The sequence below is a fragment of the Pongo pygmaeus genome, chromosome 13, assembly GCF_028885625.2.
Source record: "Pongo pygmaeus isolate AG05252 chromosome 13, NHGRI_mPonPyg2-v2.0_pri, whole genome shotgun sequence".
NCBI lineage: Eukaryota > Metazoa > Chordata > Mammalia > Primates > Hominidae > Pongo > Pongo pygmaeus.
Window position 1 is genome coordinate 83,465,537 of NC_072386.2, and position 20,886 is coordinate 83,486,422.

Here is a 20,886-nt window from a genome sequence, read left to right on the forward strand (position 1 = left end):
GTCAGAGAGGAGAGGTGGGGTTGGGCAGGCGGCGGGAGGGTGGCCAGTGCTGAGGGGTGTTTGAATGTGGTGCCTGGGGTTGGTGGTTCCCTTGTGGGATGGTGGGCAGAGCGGGCGTGTGGGGCATGCACCTGACCAGGGTTCCCGGGTGATGATGGTGGCATTTGTTTGCTGTTTTCTATTTAAACTTAGGTCAGTGATTGGTTCTGCTGGCTTGTGCAGACACAGTGGCCCAAGGGTCTGGGGAGGTGTCTGCTGTGTCCTCCTGCACAGGAGGGCCTGGGCTGCCCTCTGGGCTTCTGACTGGTCAGTTTGGCTCTGCTGGGGCTTTTCTCTTCCCTCCATTCTCAGCTCTTATCTCAGTCACCTGTCCACGTCTCCTCTGTTCTAATCCACTGGGCCCTGAGCACTTCTTCTGAGTTGTGTATACGTTAGAAGTAAACTGATGATCCATTCTTTTCACAAACACACAGAAAGTGAGTGATTGTGGAGGACGCAAAGGCCTCAGAGGTGTATTTTTGGAAAAAGTAAGTGTGACTGTGTGGATTTGCGAGACCTCTTCGGCTTCCTAGGATGTCTTTTTGCTGAGGTCCCTTTTTGGGGGCTGTGTCCAGGGTTGTGGGGACTAAGGAGTCAGCAGTTGTGATGCCAGTGTCTGCATGCCTTTCTGTCGTAACCGCTTAGCTGCCTGTGGGTATGGGAAGAGCTGGTCCTACTGCGTGGCGCTGCTGGGATGTGATGCCACTGTGTCCCCTTCTGTGTCCCATCTCTTGCCCACTTAGCATGTCTCTTGCCCTCTAGGACCGGAAGCTCACTAAGCTGGAGCGGCAGCGGTTCAAGGAAGAGGCTGAGATGCTGAAAGGCCTGCAGCACCCCAACATCGTGCGCTTCTACGACTTCTGGGAGTCTAGCGCCAAGGGCAAGCGGTGCATTGTGCTGGTGACCGAGCTGATGACCTCAGGGACGCTGAAGACGTAAGCTCTGCTTCCTGAGGGCTGGGGCGGGTCCTGGCCTGTGTGCAGGGCCACCATAGCTGGGGGTGAGGTCTTGGGCTGCTGGGGTGGTCCTGGCTGCTGCCTGTGGGAGGCTGTCTCCTCTTTCCTCTCCTGCATGGGATGCCAGGAGGTGGTTTACTTCCCAGGGAGATGGTTGATCTGTCTATGGTGTCTGGGCCTTGTTTCTGGCTGGGGTTCTGTTTCTGCCTGGGAGCCAGCCCAGCACATCCTCAGGCTCAGGACACAGGCTGGGCGGGGTGCACAGTGGGGACTGTGGGATTCTGAGGACGTGGAGGTGGTTAGTGAGGGCTGGGGAGTGGGGAGTGGGGTGGCCACGGCAGCCTGTTGCTGCTCACTAAGGTCCCAGTCTGTACTGTGGGGATGAGGGCTCCCTACCTGGTGCTGTATCCTGGGTCCATCTGAACCACTGGACCCTGCAGCCTTGGGCAGGGCCTCAGTGCCCCTCAGCCGGGCAGTTTCCCTCATAGGTGGATGCGCTGCAAGAGGAGAGCCCTTTTCTCAGCTTCACCTACACACCTCCTCCCAGGGCACAGCTCAGGGCAGGCCACACAGGTGGCCAGTGGCAGAGAGAGCCCCAGCTGGTTCCTGTGGTTCTGACAGGCCCTGGCCTTTCATAACCCTCATCCCCTCACCTGAGCATCTGCTGGCTGGTCCTCCGTCCTGCCTTGGGCAACTTGCAAGTCAGCCTGGCACCATCTCCCAGTGAGGTCAAGATGGAGCTTAGTATGAGCTTTAGTAGCCAGGTCCTTGGCATCAGGGGAGCAAGAGGGTTGTGAGCCCACCCAGCTGCCTGCTCGGGGGCCTGGCTCCAGGGCGGAACTGTCCGGCCCTCCCGTCTCACCTTCACTACCTGTCACAGGTATGTGCCGTGTGCACGGGAATGGACTTCGTACCAGGCCTGAGCAGTGTTAGGCGGGGGCTTTGCTAGGGGGCCGCTGCCGGCAAGCTGCTTGGTGAGCTGTGCCCGTGAACCCCTGCAGGTACCTGAAGCGGTTCAAGGTGATGAAGCCCAAGGTTCTCCGCAGCTGGTGCCGGCAGATCCTGAAGGGCCTGCTGTTCCTGCACACGAGGACGCCACCCATCATCCACCGAGACCTGAAATGCGACAATATTTTTATCACCGGACCAACTGGGTCTGTGAAGATTGGCGACTTGGGCCTGGCCACTCTCAAAAGAGCGTCATTTGCCAAAAGTGTGATAGGTAAACCTGCTTCTCCTCCCCAGGCCCTTGGAGCCCATGAGAAGCTGGGCAGCATTGAGTGCTGGCGAGCATCCAGTTTTGTTCAGACCTGGTGCAGGAGACCCAGTGGGAGGAGCATCTGGGTGCGGGAGCCTCGGGCCGGGGTGTCTGGGCTACCCCGCCAAGCCTTTTGTAGCTCAGCTGGAGGGTCTGCCCACTCGTTGGATTCCCAGGCCACTTGGGCTGGGACAGCTGACTTGGCTGCCTCCCTCCCCTGCTGACCCTGCCTTGTCCAACTCTGGCCCCAGATGGTCTTTGTGTTTCCCTCCGTGGCTGTGGCTTGGGTGCCAGCTCTGATTGTCTAGCAGGGGAGGTGGGCCGGGTGCTGATGCTCGTGGTGTGTGTGGGCACTGTGGGCACTCGGGAGAGGGAAGCTGCCCTGACCACAGAGGAACTTGGGAGGTTTGTGGCCAGTGACGCTGGGGCTCTCAGTGGGCAGGGAGGTGCCACCTGGGCTGTGAGGCCCAAGGAAGTGAGAACTTGGAGTATCTGGGGAATCCACATACCTGCGGGGTGGGGCACAGAGCAGGCGTTGTTCATGGGATAGGAGCAGGGTGCCGAGGAATTAATTCAGTTTGTTGGGCATTTCAGGCCTCAGTGCAGATGCCCTCCTGTGAGAAGCCTTCCCAGCCTTCTTTTGGGGCGAGATGCCATCGCCCCTAGGGGCAGCTGGCCTGGAGCTTCTTTGCAGAGACCGGAGTCTGGGTTGTGCCATGTACCTGGCCCCAGGTGTGCTCCTGGCACAGTGGGTGTGAAGTGTCCACTGGTCCTGGGTGGGGGCCTCCACAGGCTTTGAAAAGAATGCTTGAGTGGCTGTGGAGCAGCTGTTTCTGGGGCCAGGATGATGGGAAAGCTGCAACATGTGCAGGACAAGCAGCATGGGTCGGGGCTCAGGAAGCCCAGATGGGACCTGATCGGATCAGATTGGGAGAGGCTCCCCCATGTTAATGAAGACCCAGAGTGCCCCCAATGTGACGGCAGGACAGTGAGCAGTCGATCTTGGGGCTTTGTGAATTCTTAGTTCTGCTGCATGTTTGGGGACAGAACTTGGCAGGTGTGGGGGAAATGAGACGCCAGAGCTGCTTTGGTTTGGGAAGTGTGTTCAGAATGTGACATCTGGGGCAAGGTGGCTGCCCGGGGGTGGCCCTGTGGACACAAAGCCTCTGGCATTCTGGGGGAGCTGAGTGGTGGAGTGTAGGGGCTGACCCAGGGTTCAGTTTCCCCATCTGTGAAATGGGTATATAGGTGAGGGTCTCCACTCCTTCCTGGTGGGGCTGAGAGCAGGGGCCCAGGACCGTGGAGAGCCCATGCCCAGGGCTTTGAGCTCTGCACACTTTCTGGGCAGATTTTGCAAATTTGGCTTCAGAAGTGGTAGGAACCCAGGTCTCAAACCCCAGGCACAGTCGGGTGGCAGAAGGGAGGTTTGGGATCTCCTACTCAGGAGCGAACACTCCTGGAGGAAGAAGCACAGCCCACTGTGAAGCGGCAGCCCCGGCAGAGCCCCTCGGCTTCCTCTGGCTGGGCGGCTCTTTGCCCTCTTGGAAACGAGGTTTCGAGTTGCTGGATCAGGTTGAGATGAAGGCCAGGTGTTTCCAGCAGGCACGGTGGGGAGACCTTGTGACCTGCATGGTTGCCCAGCTCTGTGGGCTGTCCCTCGTCACCCCAGCTTTTGCTCAGCTGGAGTCCAGGAAGCTTTGGTTAGAGAGGCCACAACCAGGAGTGTCCTCAGCTGCTCAGGCTCCTAGAGAATGAGGCTGAAGCAGGAGAATTGCTTAAGCTCAGGGGTTCGAGGCTAGCCTAGGCAATGTAGTGAGACCCCTGTCTCTACAAAAAAAAAAAAAAAAAAAAAAGGAAAGGGGAAGGAAGGAAGGAGAGAGAGAGAAAAAAAAGAAAGAAAAGAAAGAGAAAGAAAAAAAAATTAGCCCGGCATGGTGAACACCTGTGGTCCCAGCTACTTGAGAGGCTGAGGTGGGAGGATTGCTTGAGACTGGGAGGTCGAGGTTGCAGTGAGCTGTGTTCATGCCACTGCACTCGAGGCTGGGTGACAGAGCACGATCCTGTCTCAAAAAAAAAAAAAAAAAAAAAAAATTGCTAGTGCAGCAAATTTTCAGTATAATCATGTGGTTAAAAAACCCAAAAGAATAAAAGTTCCCAGCGCCAGGCCCATTCACTCAGCTCCTGTTGTTTCTCATGGGTTCTTCCAGAGTTCTGTGTGCCTAAGACTGAAATCTAAACCATATTCTTGTCCCAATTTTTATCCAAAATGTTAACTTTAAAAAAGAGTGGCCAGGCACGGTGACTCACACCTGTAATCCTAGCACTTTGGGAGGCCGAGGCGGGCGGATCATTTGAGGTCAGAAGTTTGAGAACAGCCTGACCAACATGGTGAAATCCCGTCTCTACTAAAAATACGAATAAATTAGCCGGGCATGGCGGCAGATGCCTGTAGTCCCAGCTACTTGGGAGGCTGAAGCAGGAGAATTGCTTGAACCTGGGAGATGGAGGTTGCAGTGAGCCAAGATTGCACCATTGCACTCCAGCCTGGGGGACAGAGTGAGCTTCCGTCTCAAAAAAAAAAAAAAAAAAGTAACACATTTTAAATTGAAATGACGGGTAAGCAAAACATGTGCTTTTAAAACGCACTAATTAGTTAGCTTGAGCTTTTAAAAAGAAACTAGAACATTTTGAAGACCTTCCAAAGTCAACAAACATCCAGACGTTAAAAGCAGCTGTACTGAAGTCTCTAGTCCCCTTTCTTTGCATTCAGAGTGACAGACACGCAACCGGACTTATTTTAATAAAAAGGCCTTTACAGTTGCTGTATTATGAAAGCAAAAGCTTATTATAGAGAATAGAGAAACCCCAGACCAATATAAGTAAAAGAAAAATCAGCCCTCACCCCCTGCAGACATCATCTTGCCCTGGGAGTTTGGTTTTGCATAGGTGAGGCCAGCCAGCACGTCTAGCCTCATGCTCATTTTGCTCAGCCTATCATAACTTTGCCATGTCCTTCAAAATTCAGTGAAGACACTGTTTTTGCATCTCTTGTGTTTAAGAGCCACATATAGTTCCCATCTTAGCAACTCTGTGGTTCTGTCAGGTGGGTACCATTTTCTACCCCACCCCCATTCAGGGACACTGTCTTCAGTGATCCTGATTGTTGTACATGCTGCGTGACACTTGTAGGGGTGGGCTGAGTGTACCCAGCCTTTCCCAGCTTTGGGACATTTAGGGGTTTTGCGGCTTTAGGTAGCTCTGTAGCAACCCAAGTTCTTTCTGCTCCAGGGTGTCTGAACGTGGCTGCGGCCCAGCCTGTGGCAGGATCACAGTGTCCACAGGCGAGGGCGTGCTCAGGGTTTTGCCTCCTTCCAGGCTCGGACCCCGTCCCCTGGGAAGTCATAGTCTCCCAGCTTATGAGCAGGGGATGGCTCTGTCACTTGATTTCTAACCCTGGACTCCTGTGGTTCCAGGTGGAACTTTTGGAACCCTCTGTCTGTAAAGCACACCTGTGTCCCAAGTGAGGGGCAGGGCTGGCCCTGGGGTCCAGGTGTTCTGAGTGTGCCATGGGATGTGGAGGGGACATGGGGCTCTGGGCAGCCAAAGCTCCCGGGACACTGGCTCCAGCTCTTCCTGGGCCCATGGCCAGCTGACCGCTGTGTCTGTTGCTCCCGGGCACAGGTACTCCCGAGTTCATGGCGCCTGAGATGTACGAGGAGCACTACGATGAGTCCGTGGACGTCTATGCCTTTGGGATGTGCATGCTGGAGATGGCCACCTCCGAGTACCCCTACTCGGAGTGCCAGAACGCGGCCCAGATCTACCGCAAGGTCACCTGTGTGAGTCCACCTGGCCCCTTGGTTAATTAATAAGGACACAGAGGCCTTGGGCCGTGCCATGGGCTGGGCTCCATGTGGCTCTGTAAAGCCATCCTGGCAGCTGTGTAAGGAGCTTGGCCATTTTACAGAGGGGGAAACTGAAGAGATTGGCCATTTTACAGAGAGGGAAACTGAGGCTTAGTAGCGGGGTGGTTACTCAAGGTCTCCTACCTGAAGGGATGGTGGTGCATGGGGCGCTGTGGGCAGTGCTTAGCCATGGAGGCTGTCGCTCTCACAGCAGGGATGGTGGGGAGACTGAGGCTCAGAGAGGCTGGAGCTTCACCATAGCCCCCTGCCTGGAGGCGTGCCTAGGCCACCCATCCCCAGTGCTCACACTCTGGGCCGCCCATGGCTGCCTGCTTTCCTATCTTCTTCATTTTGAAACACTGGTTTGATTTCTTTTACAGCTAAACCAGTCACCCCTACACCAACTGTGTCTCTAGGCAGTCGTCAGTGCCAGGCAGCTGGGAACATTAATCCCTGTTTTGCTGTCGCTGTGATTTTTTTCTTTAATCAGACGGCTTCAGCTGCATAAACAGATCTGTCTTGTCCTCCCTCTGTGGTAGCCCCGCTGGGTGGAGGGAATGCAAACAGAACATCTGGAAATGGAATGGCCAGGCCAAGGCTTTCTGTGCCTGTTTTCTGCACCGTCCGTCTTGTTGTGAAGCCCAGGGGCCTGCAGAGCTGTTCCTGACACGTGGCGTCCGCACTGAGGGCCCAGGCTGCCCTGATCCCTGCAGTCCCTGCTGTCTCCACATGCCACCTGACTGGGTGGGGCCGCGCTGCCCCTCAGTGCTGCTCTTCGGGGCCATGGCTGCTTCTGCAGGTGCACCAGGGGCTGTGGTCCTCAGCAGCTGCGCAGCCTCACCCTGACCCATCCCTCCATCCTGAGCCCTCCTTGCAGATTACCTGCATTTCTGTCCCTTGGTTGTTGTAAATCATTGGTCACTTGGTTGTTCTGAGCCCCTCCTGTGTGCCCCTGAGGAAGTGGGAGGGCAGACAGAGTCCTTGACTCACCTGTGGGCCTGGGTCAGAAACTTCACAGGCAGGTGCACGGTTTTCCATGGGTACTGGAAGGAGTGTCGGGACCTGCTGGCTGTGTGCAGCGGCCCTCCAGGGAGGCAGGGATGGTCTGCAGCAGGAGGAAGTGGGGCGCTCTAGAGATTAAGAGCTCCATTTGCCAGGCCTTGGGGTGCTGATGTGGGATGGGAGGCCCCTGGGTTCACTGTGGAGGGTGGATGGTGGTCTGTCCCGAAGCCGTCCCAGGGGCTGGTGGTGCTCCTCAACCCTGGGGGTGTACACTACTGGGCAGAACCCTTAGGTTCTTCACTCCTGTGTCTGCCCCAGGCTGGGGGCTCCAGCACCCAGGGCAGGTGGGTATGCCTCCACCCTCCTCCCTGACCTTGGGAAAATTTATGCTTTATGTTCTCTATATTAAGAGTCAGGTGAAGCTTTTGAAGGCTAAATCGTGTTGAAGGAGAAAGAATGTGATAGTTGGTACCCTCATTGTGTTTAAAATTTTTTTAAATTAGTTGCTCATACACCGTCTTACTCCACTTCCAACACAAAACAACCTAGCAGATTGCAAGCAGCACCTGGCCCTGCCCTGCTGCTTCTGAGGTTCGAGTCCAGTTGCAGGGCTTGCCCTCTGCTCCCTTCATGCACAGCCATCGGCTGGGCGAGAAGCCACCGTCCCTCAGGCTCCCACCTGCACCCCCCCGCAACAAAGCCGCATGGTCTGGCCCTTGGCCAGCAGCAGTGACCACAAATAGTGCTCCTGTACCCTCAAGGAGGAGGTGTGGGGAGGAAGCCCAGGTGTGGTTGGAAAGGCCCGGCTATGTGGGAGGCATCCCATCCACCGCATCATGGCACCGCCTCTGCTAGCCTCCTGGCACAGAGGCCCTCGTGGCCCTACTTGGGAGGCTCGGTGAAGCTCTGATCAACACCTTTCCAGAGACTGACTGCTGCATTTGAGGTGTTAACCCCAGTATCAAATTCTGCAGCTGAGGTGGAGGTGTGCAGTGTGTTGTGGCCGGGGTGTTGGTGGCTTTGACATAAGTAGGGTGACCCAAGAAGGTTCTGAATGGTGGAGACCAGGCTCCTGGCTTCAAGCAGTGGGGAGGGGAGATTTGGAAGGGAATTGCAGCGGTTTCACAGAATTCTCCAATTTATTCCCGGCTCTGCTTTATCTTGCTTCCTCTATGGGCGTAGAGTTTCCATCAAAGTTGTGAAATTTTCAGCCATTATTTCTTCAAGTCTTTTTTTATGTCCCCTTATCCTTTTTGGGATTCCAGTTTTATGAATGTCACGTGCATATGTGACCTTGGTAGCATTTCAGATTCTGAAATGAGCAGAATAGAGCCTCAGTGACCATCTTTCTCTGCTGCATCACATCTTCAGGTTCACTCGTCTTTTTTCTGCAGTGTGTAATCTGCTGTCAGTCTGCTGCGATGAAGCGTTCAATTCAGATGGGCTTTTCATCTCGAGTTCTATTTGGTTCTGTTTTTATCTCTCATTTTTTATGTTCATTTTCCTTTACTACTTGTATGTATCTGTAAAGAGTTTTAACCTGCTTGTCTACAAGTTGCAGCCCCTCTCATTTGTAGGTTTCTTTCTGTTGGCTGGCTTTTCTGCAGAGTCGTGGGTCACATTTTCTTGCATCTCAGCATTTCTAGTAATTTTTGATTGGATGCTGTACATTGTACACATCCTGACCTGTGTGAACTCTGCGAATTGCCCTGCCTGCAGCTCCCTGTGGTTCTTCACCCGGCCCTGTGGCATTGACAATGCACAGGTGGTTTTGTGGTCTGGTCCTCAGCAAAGGCTGGAGGTGACCCAGGTGCAGATACTTGGGGCTCTTTTTTTTGGCTGTGTGTTCTCTTCTTTCTGGAACTCTGCCTGTGGCCTCCTCAGCCTTCCTGAACTCAGCTCTACGCCTCAACTCAGTGGGGCCGCAGGGCTCTGCTGGTTTACGGTGCCTTGTCTGGGAACTGCTCTGGGCAGTGAGCTGGGGCCATGGGGGATTATGTCCTTTTCTCCCAGAGCCCGCATTTGGCGCTGCCCTGTCATCCGTTTCACATATTTTGCCCAGTTTTCTAGTAGTTTGTGCAAGTTAAGTCCGATGCCCGTGTCCTGCCGTGGCTGGGAGTGGGAGTTCCTTCCATTGTGGTGGAGGCCTCGCCTTCCGGCAGCCGGTCGGGTCAGGTAACTCTGCTCTCTCCCTGTCAGGGTATCAAGCCGGCCAGCTTTGAGAAAGTGCACGATCCCGAAATCAAGGAGATTATTGGGGAGTGTATCTGCAAAAACAAGGAGGAAAGGTGAGTTCCCCTGAAGGGTTGGGTTCTGGGGTCCATCTCCAGCTGAACTCATTCCAGCTGGCATTGAGAGCTGTGTTCTTGATGAGGGGACTTCAAGACAGGCAGGCTCAGACCAGGGTGTCTGGGGCACGTTAGCAGGGGCTGGTGAGCATGTCGGCCCTGAGTGCGTGTGGGTGACACCAGGCCAGGTGGCCAGGCCCTCACGTCCTTGTTGGCCATCTGGGAACCCTCTCCTTGGCTTTGGGGACAGCCCCCTCCTTGGCTTTGGGGACAGTCCTGTCCTTGGCTGGCTGCTCCTCCAGACCCAGCCTGTGGCGTCTGAGCACCTGGGGCTTCTCTCCAGCCCCTCTGCTCTTCTCTGCATGATTCCCATGCCTTGAAGAACATCCGCACGCCAGGGGCTCTAGGCGTGGGCCTCCATTTGGAGCCCTGACGTGTATTTCATGGACTGGGTTGTTTGGCCCTTCTCAAAAACAGCAGTCCTGGAACCGCTCCACAAAGCCGGCTCCCCACCTCCAAGCAGGGCCTGTCCTTCCCTGTTGGTCAGGTGGAAGCCTGGGGGTACTTCCTCAGCCTTCCCTCCCCCTCACACTGGAGTACACCCACCATCTGACGTGACACCCCTCAGCAGTAAGCAGGGACGGATTGTGGATACTCAAAACTACACAGGTGACTCTGGAGCACACACAGAGGAAGCCAGGCCCCAAAGAGTGCGTGCTGTGTGGTTTCATTTATAGGGTAAAGGGGGTTATAGGTTAGTGGTTAGGGAGGCTTTTTTGGGTGGCCAAGCCCTGCAGAGCCCCAAAGTGGTCACCATGGCAACACCCTGTGGCCCGCCCTCCCGGATCCCTGCAAAGAGCCTTCGAGGCTGGGTCTGGCTGGGGCCGCCCAGTTCTGCAGGTCCTCACTCTCCTCCAGCTCACCCTCTGCCCTGCTCTCTGTCATCTGGCCGGCATCCTGAAGGAAGCCCCGTTGAAAAGGTCACTGCTTCATGGCACTGGGCGCAGGGAGCTCAGAGCATGGGGGCTCTGCCTGTGTCCATTTTAGACCTACCCAGGATTAAACACTAAAATGTTTCAGTTGTGTCTTCTGACAATTGACAGCTGGCTAGCACATCCACAGGGGCTGTATTTGCATAATGGGAGGCCTAATGTTTTTCCAGATCCTCTTTTGTATCATTGAATCTTTTATGAGCATGTTTTTTTTTTTAATAATGAGGAGGAATAAAGGAAGTCTTAAAACACTATGTGTTAATAGTAAGACTGGATTCACTGAAATCTTTTCTTTACCCCTGGGAGTGCTGAGACATGAGGCCTGGCCTCAGGCTCCTGCAGGTGTGCCTGTCCTTGTCCTGGTGCGCGTGGCCACAGGAGCCTGGGCATGGAGGCCCTGGCGCCTGTGCCCCTGCCTGTCAGCTGCTCTCCCTCCAGGTACGAGATCAAAGACCTGCTGAGCCACGCCTTCTTCGCAGAGGACACGGGCGTGAGGGTGGAGCTCGCGGAGGAGGACCACGGCAGGAAGTCCACCATCGCCCTGAGGCTCTGGGTGGAAGACCCCAAGAAACTGAAGGGAAAGCCCAAGGACAATGGAGCCATAGAGTTCACCTTCGACCTGGAGAAGGAGACGCCGGATGAAGTGGCCCAAGAGATGGTAAGCAGGACTCAGATGGGGTGTGGTGGGTGCAGGTGTTGGCAGCTCACGGCTTCCAAGGATGAGAACAAAAGTGGGCTGAGGGGGCTTGCTCCGGAGAGGACTGCAAGGCCAGTGTGTGCGGCGGTGCCATCCAGGCAGGTGTGGGCAGCTGAGGTCTCACAGCCTGGCCACATCTGCCTAGGGTCTGCACAGGGGTAGCCTAAGTGGGAGTCCCCTCAAAAACACAGCACCCAGGGGATTAGCAGCTCCGAGCCGGTGCAGTGCGGGAATTCAGGGTGGGTGTGCAGAGAGCAACCCAGGACCTCTGACTTGTCAGAAAGGCCTCGCTTGCTTTGCTGGACTCTTGCTGACTTTGTGTCAGTGTGGTGGCGTTGGGTTTGGGATCTTGCCTTTCCTTTTGTTTGGGAGCACTGTTATATTGGGTTTCTGGGACCTGGGACTTTTCTACCTAGAAAGGCGGGTCGGGGGTACCTTTCCGCCTCTTCTCTTCCTCCTGCTCCTCTCATCATCTTCAGCTCTGTGGTTGAGGATTGGGTTGGGGCTGGCAGCAGAAGTGCCCCTTTGTGCTGGGGTGTCATCGGGGCCTCATTGGAGGGGCGCTGAGCTGGCTGGAATGAGAGGCAGAAGAGACAGGGCCACAGGCACAGGCAGAAAGGAGTGGGAGTGGTCCAGGCGCAGTGGTGGGAGGAGAGGCCACGCTGACGGTGCCAGGGGGTCAGCGATGGAATGGGAATGGTGTGGGATGTGGGGACAGGTGCAGCAGGTGGGACAGATCTAGATTATTCTGACGTGATTCTCAGGTCTGTGCCATCCAGTAAAATTGCCACTGCCCACATGTGCTATTAAAATATAAATTAATTAAAATTTAAAATCCACTTTCTCAGTCCCACTGGCCACATTTCAAGTGCTCGGTGCCAAGTGTGGTTAGTGGTTCTTGTCTTGAACAATGCAGGACGTTTCTGGCCTGGAATGTTCTGTGGGGCACTGCTGCCCTGGGCCGGGGGCTGTTAGAAGTTCTTGGACAAGCAGACTTTGGTCACACCCCTGCAGGGATAGGGCATGTTTGCTGGGCATTGGGCAGTGGACGCCAGAGAGGGACAGTGGTGGGAACCTGGCCTGGGAGGGCCCCAGGGCCAACACTGCCGCCTGAGAACCCTAGTGCAGGGCCTAGAGACAGACAGAGACATCTTTGTTGTTGGTTACAAAACATGAACAAATGTTGACATTAAGTCAGACAACTTGATACGAAGGACAGGAATGTCTGCACCGGAACAGGTGAAAACAAAGTCACAAAGGGGAAGACCAGTGGGAACGAGAGGCTAGGAAGAGGGCAGTTAGTATTGCATGGTAAGAAAGTTGCGCATTTGCAGTGAACACCCAAGCGGAAATAAATCCCGTGTGCTCATGATGGAGAGCCCTCGGCTCGTGTGTCCTGACCATAAAGGTGCTCGCTGTTTTTTCTTTCTTTTGAATAAGCTTTTTACTGAATACATCACATCTGTTGAAAATGTCCATCAATCACCAGTTCCAGGCTGATGATTCTTCCCAAGCTTCACTTCTCCAGGCCGGGCTGGGTCTCAGTAAAGAGAAGTGGATCACACCTGGATGGGGGTTGCAGAGAGGTGGGAGGGGCAGCTGCTCTGGAAGGTTCCTGCGGAGGTCTGACTTGGGTGTGGAAACTGAGGCTTGGTGATACCATGGAAGGTGCCTGGGCCCTCAGAGCCAGGAACGCTGGGGTGCAGTGAGCTGTGTGTTTGTCACAGACTCTGCTCCTCCTGGCAGCTCCTTGTCCATGGGGGCACTGGTATGTGGTACATGAGGGATTCAGTGGGCCACATGGTGTAGGTTATGCCGTGAGGTCAGTGCAGGGAGCAGCAGTCTCTCAGCTGGACTTCCTGCAGCCGTGACCCCTGAGGAAGGAAGCAGGTGGAACTGGGCTGCTCCTGGGGCTGGCTGTGGCTGAGGGCTTTGGGCTACTTGAGCTAAGGTCCTGCTGGGGTCTTGGCATGCTTCCTGCTGCTCCTAGCCTCACCACAGCTGTAGGATGGGGTGCTCCTGGTGTGGACCTGAGTGCAGAGCCTCAGTGACTGGGACTTGGACTGGAAGAGACACCTCCTCAGGCTGCCAGTGCCTCGGGCCAGGGCTCTGCCTTCCCCTGCACAGTGGCCCATGTCCTGGGCTGTGATAGCACAGTAAGGATGGCTACAGCTTCCACTGTGGGGTGGCGCCCAGGCTGGCTTCTCTGTGGGGCTCCTGCAAGCTGGCTGCACTATCACCCCAGATGCTGCAAAGTGGCCACCTGTGTCCCCACCTGGCCTATTCTCATCTGGCTTGTCTCTGGTCACATCCCTGACCCAGACACAGAAGCCTCTGCTATGAGCAGATCTAATGGGGTCGACGAGCTCTGTGCTTCCTGGAGGATCTTTCATGGCTCTCCATGACCATGTGGTGCACAGAGGTACATTTTTTCAAATTGAATTGCTACAAGTTTGCTGTGAATTACATTCGGATAATTACCAGCACATCTGTCCTGTGACTTCAGGTGCACCATTTCTCTGCTGATGTAATACAGCTGTCCGTTCACACATCCATTGCAAATAGCAAGTGCTGAGTGAGATGCTGCACAGGCTATGTACAGCGTGTAAGCTGAGGATTGGGATGGTGACTGCAGGCCAAGAACATCTTTCTGGAGGCACCTGGCTGGCCGCTCAGTGGGATGGCTGAGGTTTTGAGAGGACAGAAGGTGGCCTCGAGGGAGGATGAGGATGACTTGTGGGAGTCTCACGCACAAATGAGGATGAGGAAGGTCCTGGGGCAGCTGTGCTGGCTCTGACCTTGCAGGGAGTTACCTCTGTCCTAGTGCTGAGGTCTGGGCCAAGGACAAGGATAGGAGGACATTTGGATGACCTGGTTTTGATGTGGTGACAGCCTCAGGAAGGGTAGGAGAATGAGGCGCTGTTGTTCCTTCCATGAATGTGGTTATGCTTGGTCAGTGCTGGGGGGACAGGATACGAGGGACCGGGGAGCTGTGTCAGGAGGCCAAGTGCTACAGCAACGGCTGAGCGGCAGAGGGGACATCAGAGTCCACTCAGCACTGATTCCAACATGGGTGGTGCAGCCTGGGGAGGGGCCTAGGATTCTACAAGAGCAGTGTTGCTGCCTCTACCGGACCTCGTGGCCTCCTGGCCTGTCTTGGGTTCTGTCCTAAGGTGGCAAAGCCCAGAACCTGCGCTGGGCCTTGTCTAGCTGCTCCCAAGACAGGCAAGCGGGAGGAACCTCCCAAGACTGCGACTCCTCCCTGCTTTTCATCCACATGGAGACTCGGCCTCCCTGCCCCCGCCCTCCTGCAGGGTCGTTGTGGATGCAGCTGTCCCTTCAACCTACAGCCTCCTGCGCCCGTCACCACACAAGTCCCCATCCCTGGCAGTTGGCTGAACTCTGCGGCTGTGTTCCTGCATCAGTTCACAGCAGAGGCCCCTTGGCCCGAGCACCTTCACCCTCGCTTCTGCATCTTTTACATTTTTTTCATTGTGAGACACATCGCCCGTGAAATAGAGCATCCAAGAAGAAGGGACATGACCTGTGCTCAGCTAAAGCACAACAATAGACAGCACCCGCCCCACTCTGCTGAGAACAGGGAAGGCAGGACCTCAAGAGTCGCCTGACAGCAGCTGGAAGCAACATGCTCCTACCTTGGGGCTCACTCCCCGGGAACAGCTTGTGTGCACCGACAGGTTGACACTGGGTCCCTATGGGGCCTTTCCAGGTTCTAACCTCACACTCCTCCTTCCCACCGATTTCAGACACCAGAGTCCATCACTGGCCTCCCTGGGATCCTGACACCAGCCCTGCCATGGACCCTAGATTGGAGGGGCATTGCCGTGATGCAGTGAAAACAGCTTGATGTTGGTGTATCTGCTGAGGCTAGAGAGACACTAGCACCTGGCTCTGAGGCTGCTCTTGTTCCTAAAATCTGAGATTAGGCCAGGTGCAGTCACTCACACCTGTCATCCGAGCACTTTGGGAGGCCAAGGCAGGAGGATTGCTTGAGCTTAGGAGGCCTTTGCTGTGAGCCGTATCCCGCTGCATGATTTCCAGCCTGGGCGGCAGCGCGAGACCCTGTCTCAAACAAAAGTCCCTGAGATTAGCAGGTGTTAGGTCTTAGAGATGTTCTGGAATCCAGATGAGACTTCCTTCTGGAAGGACCCCGAGGGTGGGAGAGAATGCAGATGGGGCAGAGCTCTCCTTCCCCTGAAGTCACCTCTTAGCAAGTTCCACTCGGCGGATGGAAGGGGCCAGATGGAGCTCCCCAGAGAGAGACAGAGGAAATAGCGGGCTCTGTGGGGCCTGGGCCAGCTTTGATCTGGAAGGGACTCTGGGAGTCGACCCCCAAGGGGATTCCCAGCCAGCCCTCCCCTCCACCTTCATACTCTCCCGATAATGTGATGCGCCTGTGTGGCACTCACCATGGCTAAATGTTTTCCTGTTTGGGAAAAAAAAAATAGAAGAAACACTTTAGAGAGGAAGGCTGGGGGTGATGATGAAGACAGAGTCTCAAGGGAAAATGGGCTGCGGGCTGTGGCGCCAGTAGCAAATAGTAATGGCAGCAGGAGGACGTGGCCTTGGCAGTCTCTGGTCACGTATCTGGGCCGAGGTGGGCAAGAGTGGGGCCACGCCCTGGATATGACCCCGAGGCTACGTGGAGCCTTAGGAATGGCCTCACCCACATGCTCACTAGGAGCAGAGGCCTGGGCCAAGCAGGTCTGGCTGGCTGTGCATACCTGCCCCTGGGTGCCAGTGACAGGGACACCTGCCTTGGCCTCCCCGTGAGACCCTCCAGGGTTGGAGCCCGTTCTCTGAGGCTCCCTAGAAAAAAGTCCGTTCTGGACTCTGAGCCAGAAGGTAACCTGGTGCCTGGTTTCTCCTCCTTCCCAGCTGGGCTGCCCTGCTGCTGAGTGGCTTTGGGGCTGGTTTGGGGCCAGCGGCGACCCTGAGTGTAGACAGGTCCCACTGACTGAGCTGTGAGCTTCTGTCCCACCTCACTGGTCCCCCCTCCCGCACCCCACTCATGGCTCTTCTGAATCAGGGGAGACTGACCAGGGCTGTTTCTGTTAGGGAACATCATTCTGTGGAAAAAAATTGTCTTTTGAAACAAAGATTTTTGAATAATCACAAACTTACTGAAAAATTGCAAGGACACTACAAAGAACCATTTATTTTCCACGAACCATTTGAGACTAAGTGGCTGACCTGATTCCCCTGAAGCCCTGAATACTTTCATGTCTGCTTCCTGAAACTAGGGCACTTTCTTGCCTCCGGAAGTACCGTCAAGCCTCAGGCCCATCCTCCTATCCTCGGGCCACACACGTCCCCAGTTGTCCCAGTGACACCATCACAAGGCCTCTGGGCCCCTTTCCTCACCTGACTTCCATGTCCTGTCCCTCGGGACGGGCTCAGGTGTCCCTCTGGGTGGGTCACAGTCAGGTCTTGCATCTCCACGGGAATCTCATGGAAGGGGCTGAGTTTGCATATGTTTCCCAGGGGTGCATGGCTTCACCCGCCAGTTAGGCAGATGTTGGCTCTGAGCTTGGTGCAGGGCGCCTGTGGCTTCTGTAAGTTGAGCTCCTCTCAACTTTCGCAACTGTACGTGTCTCATGGAGAATGTTTGGACACTGTAAGTAGCTTGTTTGTCACCAATCTTCCCACTTATTTCTTTACCTCTCTGTGGCCTCACGGTTTTCTGTTTTACTCAATGGGTCCTGCTCCACAGATGAACTGTCCCATTGCTGCCTAGTGAGTCACTTGAAACGCCCTGGCCCCAGCCTTAGAGGTCAGGGATCAGGTGCCTTGGCTCAGGGCCCTAGTGAGATGGGATCAGGTGTTGGCCTGGGCTGCAGTCTCAGACCCTGCCTCAGAACTCAGTTCCCTGCCAGGAGGGCCTCTGCATAGGGTCATTTGTGACATGGCTTCCCCTAGAGCAGATGATCCACAGGAAAGGGAGGCAAAGAGACTGGGTGAGGAGCCACAGAGGAGAAACAGAGGGAGGCAGAGATGGAGATAGAGAGGCCACACCTACCCGCCACCCCCCACCTGATACCAGCAGTGACACCTCACCCCTCCTGCCACCCCCATACGCAAAATGCATGTTGGAGTCTGTGGACATGTCTTTCAAACCATCATTGTGTCACTGTTCATTTTGATGCTCAAAATGCCCCAGATTTGCCAGCGGGAGGCCCTCAGCACTGGCTCCCATGCCGTTTTGCACGTTCCTGTCACTCTGAGCACGTCCTCACTGTCAAGCTCATCTTGTCCTTCTCCTGCCCAGCCTTGAGCTGCTGCCTCTTAGAGCCACGCTGCATTCCTGTCCTGGCCGAGCTCTACGTGCTCCTTGCCGTGGGTGTTGTTGCTCCCAGGCCCTCCTGGTAAACCCAGTTCACAAGTACACATGTGTCTGTGCATTTACACCACGAAGGTGTCGCGAGCCTGCCTGTGCAGTCTGTCTGTGTTTATTCATGTCTGTTGTGCGCTTCATACCAACAGCTCCAGTTCCCACCCAGCAAAAAGGTTCCTGTTGAAAATTTCTGCCTCTCCACACCTGATGAGCCTGGCGTCCACTATCCCTAATATATTTTCTTGTTTGGTCACTTTTGCGGGGTCGCCGGCCTCCATTGGTGCTGTCACCACCTCCCCTCCCCGATAGCTGTGACTCCGTCTGTGCCTGGCACTGCCCCGAAGCCAGGATGCCCTCCTGCACGGGCACCTCCACCCTACTGCAGAGGCCTGGCTGGTCCAGCCTGACCTAGCACCTTTAGGACTGAGGTGCTCAGGAAGGGAGGGGAAGTGTGGGTGGATCTGGAATCTTTGTTCTCCCATGTTTTCATGTATTTGTGGTCACTACAACTGCAGCCTAGCAAGAGCAGCCCCTTCAAAAGGGATCTCTTTCATCAGAAGAAAGAAGGTAGTTCCATGAATATTCTTGGCGAGCTCATGATGTTTCCTGGAGACCTTGGGGCTCTCTTACAAATGCTCTCAAGGCTATGCTTGGTAAATCAGTTTTAAAATTTGTCAGGCATCAGTGCATACCTTACTGGTCCCTAATTACAAAACGCATGTCCTTCCTCCATTCGCAACTCGGGTGTGGCCCCGTTCCCCATCTTTGGGCAGCCCCAGACTCAGAGACGTTTCAGGAAAATGCTAGCTCCAAAGCTCATTGTCACCACTTCTGAGCATGGAGACAATCAGGAGCCCCTTCCCGTCTGCCACCAGCCCCAGGGGCGCCGGGAGCTCAGGGAGCCCTCGGGTCCGGTCGAGGAGCTGGTCTGCTTTGCTCTTGCTGTGGACTCTGCGGGAGGCAGGTCAGGCCTGCGTGGCAGTGGTCTTTTTTTGCCTTGCCTGGCAAACCCTTGCTATGCTATCTCTGAGCTGTCCCCGAGGATTTTACACTCAGTGGCAGTGGGATGGCGAGCGTGTCCTGCATGGATGAGCCAGTGACGGGAAAGCACTTTAGGTAAGGGGTGTGGGCTGGCGAGGGCTGATCCCCAGCGATGCTGACAACATGACTGCCTTTACAGATTGAGTCTGGATTCTTCCACGAGAGTGACGTCAAGATCGTGGCCAAGTCCATCCGTGACCGCGTGGCTTTGATCCAGTGGCGGCGGGAGAGGATCTGGCCCGCGCTGCAGCCCAAGGAGCAGCAGGATGTGGGCAGCCCGGACAAGGCCAGGGGTCCGCCAGTGCCCCTGCAGGTCCAGGTGACCTATCATGCACAGGCTGGGCAGCCCGGGCCGCCAGAGCCCGAGGAGCCGGAGGCCGACCAGCACCTCCTGCCACCTACATTGCCGACCAGCGCCACCTCCCTGGCCTGTGAGTGCTCAGGGGTGGGGTGGCCATGGGCGCCCCTCCCACCTACCCTGCAAAAACCAGCTATTGGGCAAAGAAAAATGAAGTCCTCTCCCTTTATTGGAATGCTTTGTGAGGAAGGGGTCAGCATAGCATCCCCTCGGAGGAGACATCGTGTAGCTCTGAGCTGTCCTCACACAGTGTGGGTGATTGCTTTAGCTGTAGGTAGCTTCCGGGAGTCCTGGCTGGGCGCCTATGCCCCATGACAGGCTCGCCTTCTGCCAGCACCCTTGGTGCCAGGGCATGTCATGAACTTCATAAGAGAGCAACTTCCAGGGTGGTGGGGCCAGCAGACCCAAGCACTGGGATGTGCAGGGCCTGATTCTGTGACCAGCCTGGGCCCTGTCCCCCCAGCCCACCATGCAGGGTGTGGACCCTAGGTATGGGTGAGTCTTGTTTCAGGGAAGGGATTGGGGCTTTCTCAACATTTCCCGGTGATCTGTAACCAGGAGATTAAGGCTCAATGAAGTTCATGTTCTCAGGACAGATGGGGACAAATGGGCCCTGAGTCAGCAGGGTCTGGTGGAGCCAGTTCTGTCCCACTCTCTGCTATGGATCTGTGGACTTGGGGCAGGTTCCTTAACCTGTCTGAGAATGACAGTTCTGGCCCCTTGGGGGGAATGCGAAGGCCAGGTGAGGTGGTGGCAGTGGCTACTTGGTGGGACATCTGTCCTAGGAACAGAGTGTGCTGCTTGCTGGCTTGGCTTGTGGTGTTGCCGTGGGGACCTCCCATCCCCCGTAGTATCTCCCTTCTAAGGCAGAACCTTTGGGACCTTTTGTACATTTTCAGTAGGGTGTTACTGATGAATTGGCTGGAATCACTTTGGATCAGGCTTCATCTAAGACCATTTAGGGAAAACCTAGTATCTTCTGCACATACAGGCAGAAAAGTTCCTGCCTGTGCCCTCAACATCCTAAGAATTCAGCAGTGAGCTGAGGACTGAGGAACATGGCATTGTTCATTCTGTGAATGTGCATGGGATAGAATGACAGAGCCAAGGGACCTGCCCGGGCCAATATTTCAGATCATTCATGTGCAAAGACTGAAATAGTCTGTTTAATTTATTTAATATACACATCCTTCATTTATCATTGAAATGGCTAGTTCTTCAAAGTAGGCTATTTAAATTCAAACAAGCAGTCATCATGTCGAGATGGTTTGCCTACTATTTATGTCACTCGAACCTGCGCAGGTTTGCTTTGGAGAATAAAATTGGTACATTATTGCTCCATTTTCTGATACATCTAAAAAATTAAAGAGCACAGACTTTTTTTGTAAGAAGAAATTCTTCACATCTGACACAGCACTACGCACTTTTAAATCGTAATTGTGGGTTAAACAATTTCTAGGATGGGAGTTTGAAAATCTCCTTTTTTCAAACTTTGAAAAGACATAGTTTGAGGATATTTCTATATGTTTAGCTTGTGGTCAGATAGTATAATTCAGGTTTGATCCACTGTGGGAAAATCAGATGGAGACATTGACTGACTGATGATTGCAATTCAGGTGTGGGTGTTCTCTCTGCAGACAGGCCCACTTCCAGACCGACTGAGAAGGATTCTGTGTGCTTTGTGCAGAGGCCATGGCCACGCTTCTCAAAAACACTTTTTTTGTTTTTTTTTTTTTTGAGACGGAGTCTTGCTCTGTTGCCCAAGCTGGAGTGCAGTGGCGCGATCTCGGCTCACTGCAAGCTCCGCCTACCGGGTTCATGCCATTCTCCTGCCTCAGCCCTCTGAGTAGCTGGGATTACAGGCACCTGCTACCACGCCCAGCTAATTTTTTTGTATTTTTAGTAGAGACAGGGTTTCACCGTGTTAGCCAGGATGGTCTCAATCTCCTGACCTCGTGATCCACCCGCCTCAGCCTCTGAAAGTGCTGGGATTAC

At 54.8% G+C, this 20,886-nt stretch overlaps 1 protein-coding gene across 36 annotated transcripts in view; it reads left to right on the forward strand.

Moving 5' to 3' along the window:
- Nucleotides 1-20,886, forward strand: part of WNK2 (WNK lysine deficient protein kinase 2) — a 141,848-nt gene that overhangs the window by 45,183 nt on the left and 75,779 nt on the right. For all 36 annotated transcript variants that reach the window (XM_054500444.2, XM_054500448.2, XM_054500453.2 and 33 more), the window contains exons 3-8: nucleotides 802-974; nucleotides 1,997-2,217; nucleotides 5,935-6,092; nucleotides 9,360-9,448; nucleotides 10,879-11,098; nucleotides 18,673-18,964. In XM_054500444.2, the coding sequence (XP_054356419.1) occupies nucleotides 802-974; nucleotides 1,997-2,217; nucleotides 5,935-6,092; nucleotides 9,360-9,448; nucleotides 10,879-11,098; nucleotides 18,673-18,964 (1,153 nt within the window). The remainder of the gene's footprint in view (nucleotides 1-801; nucleotides 975-1,996; nucleotides 2,218-5,934; nucleotides 6,093-9,359; nucleotides 9,449-10,878; nucleotides 11,099-18,672; nucleotides 18,965-20,886) is intronic.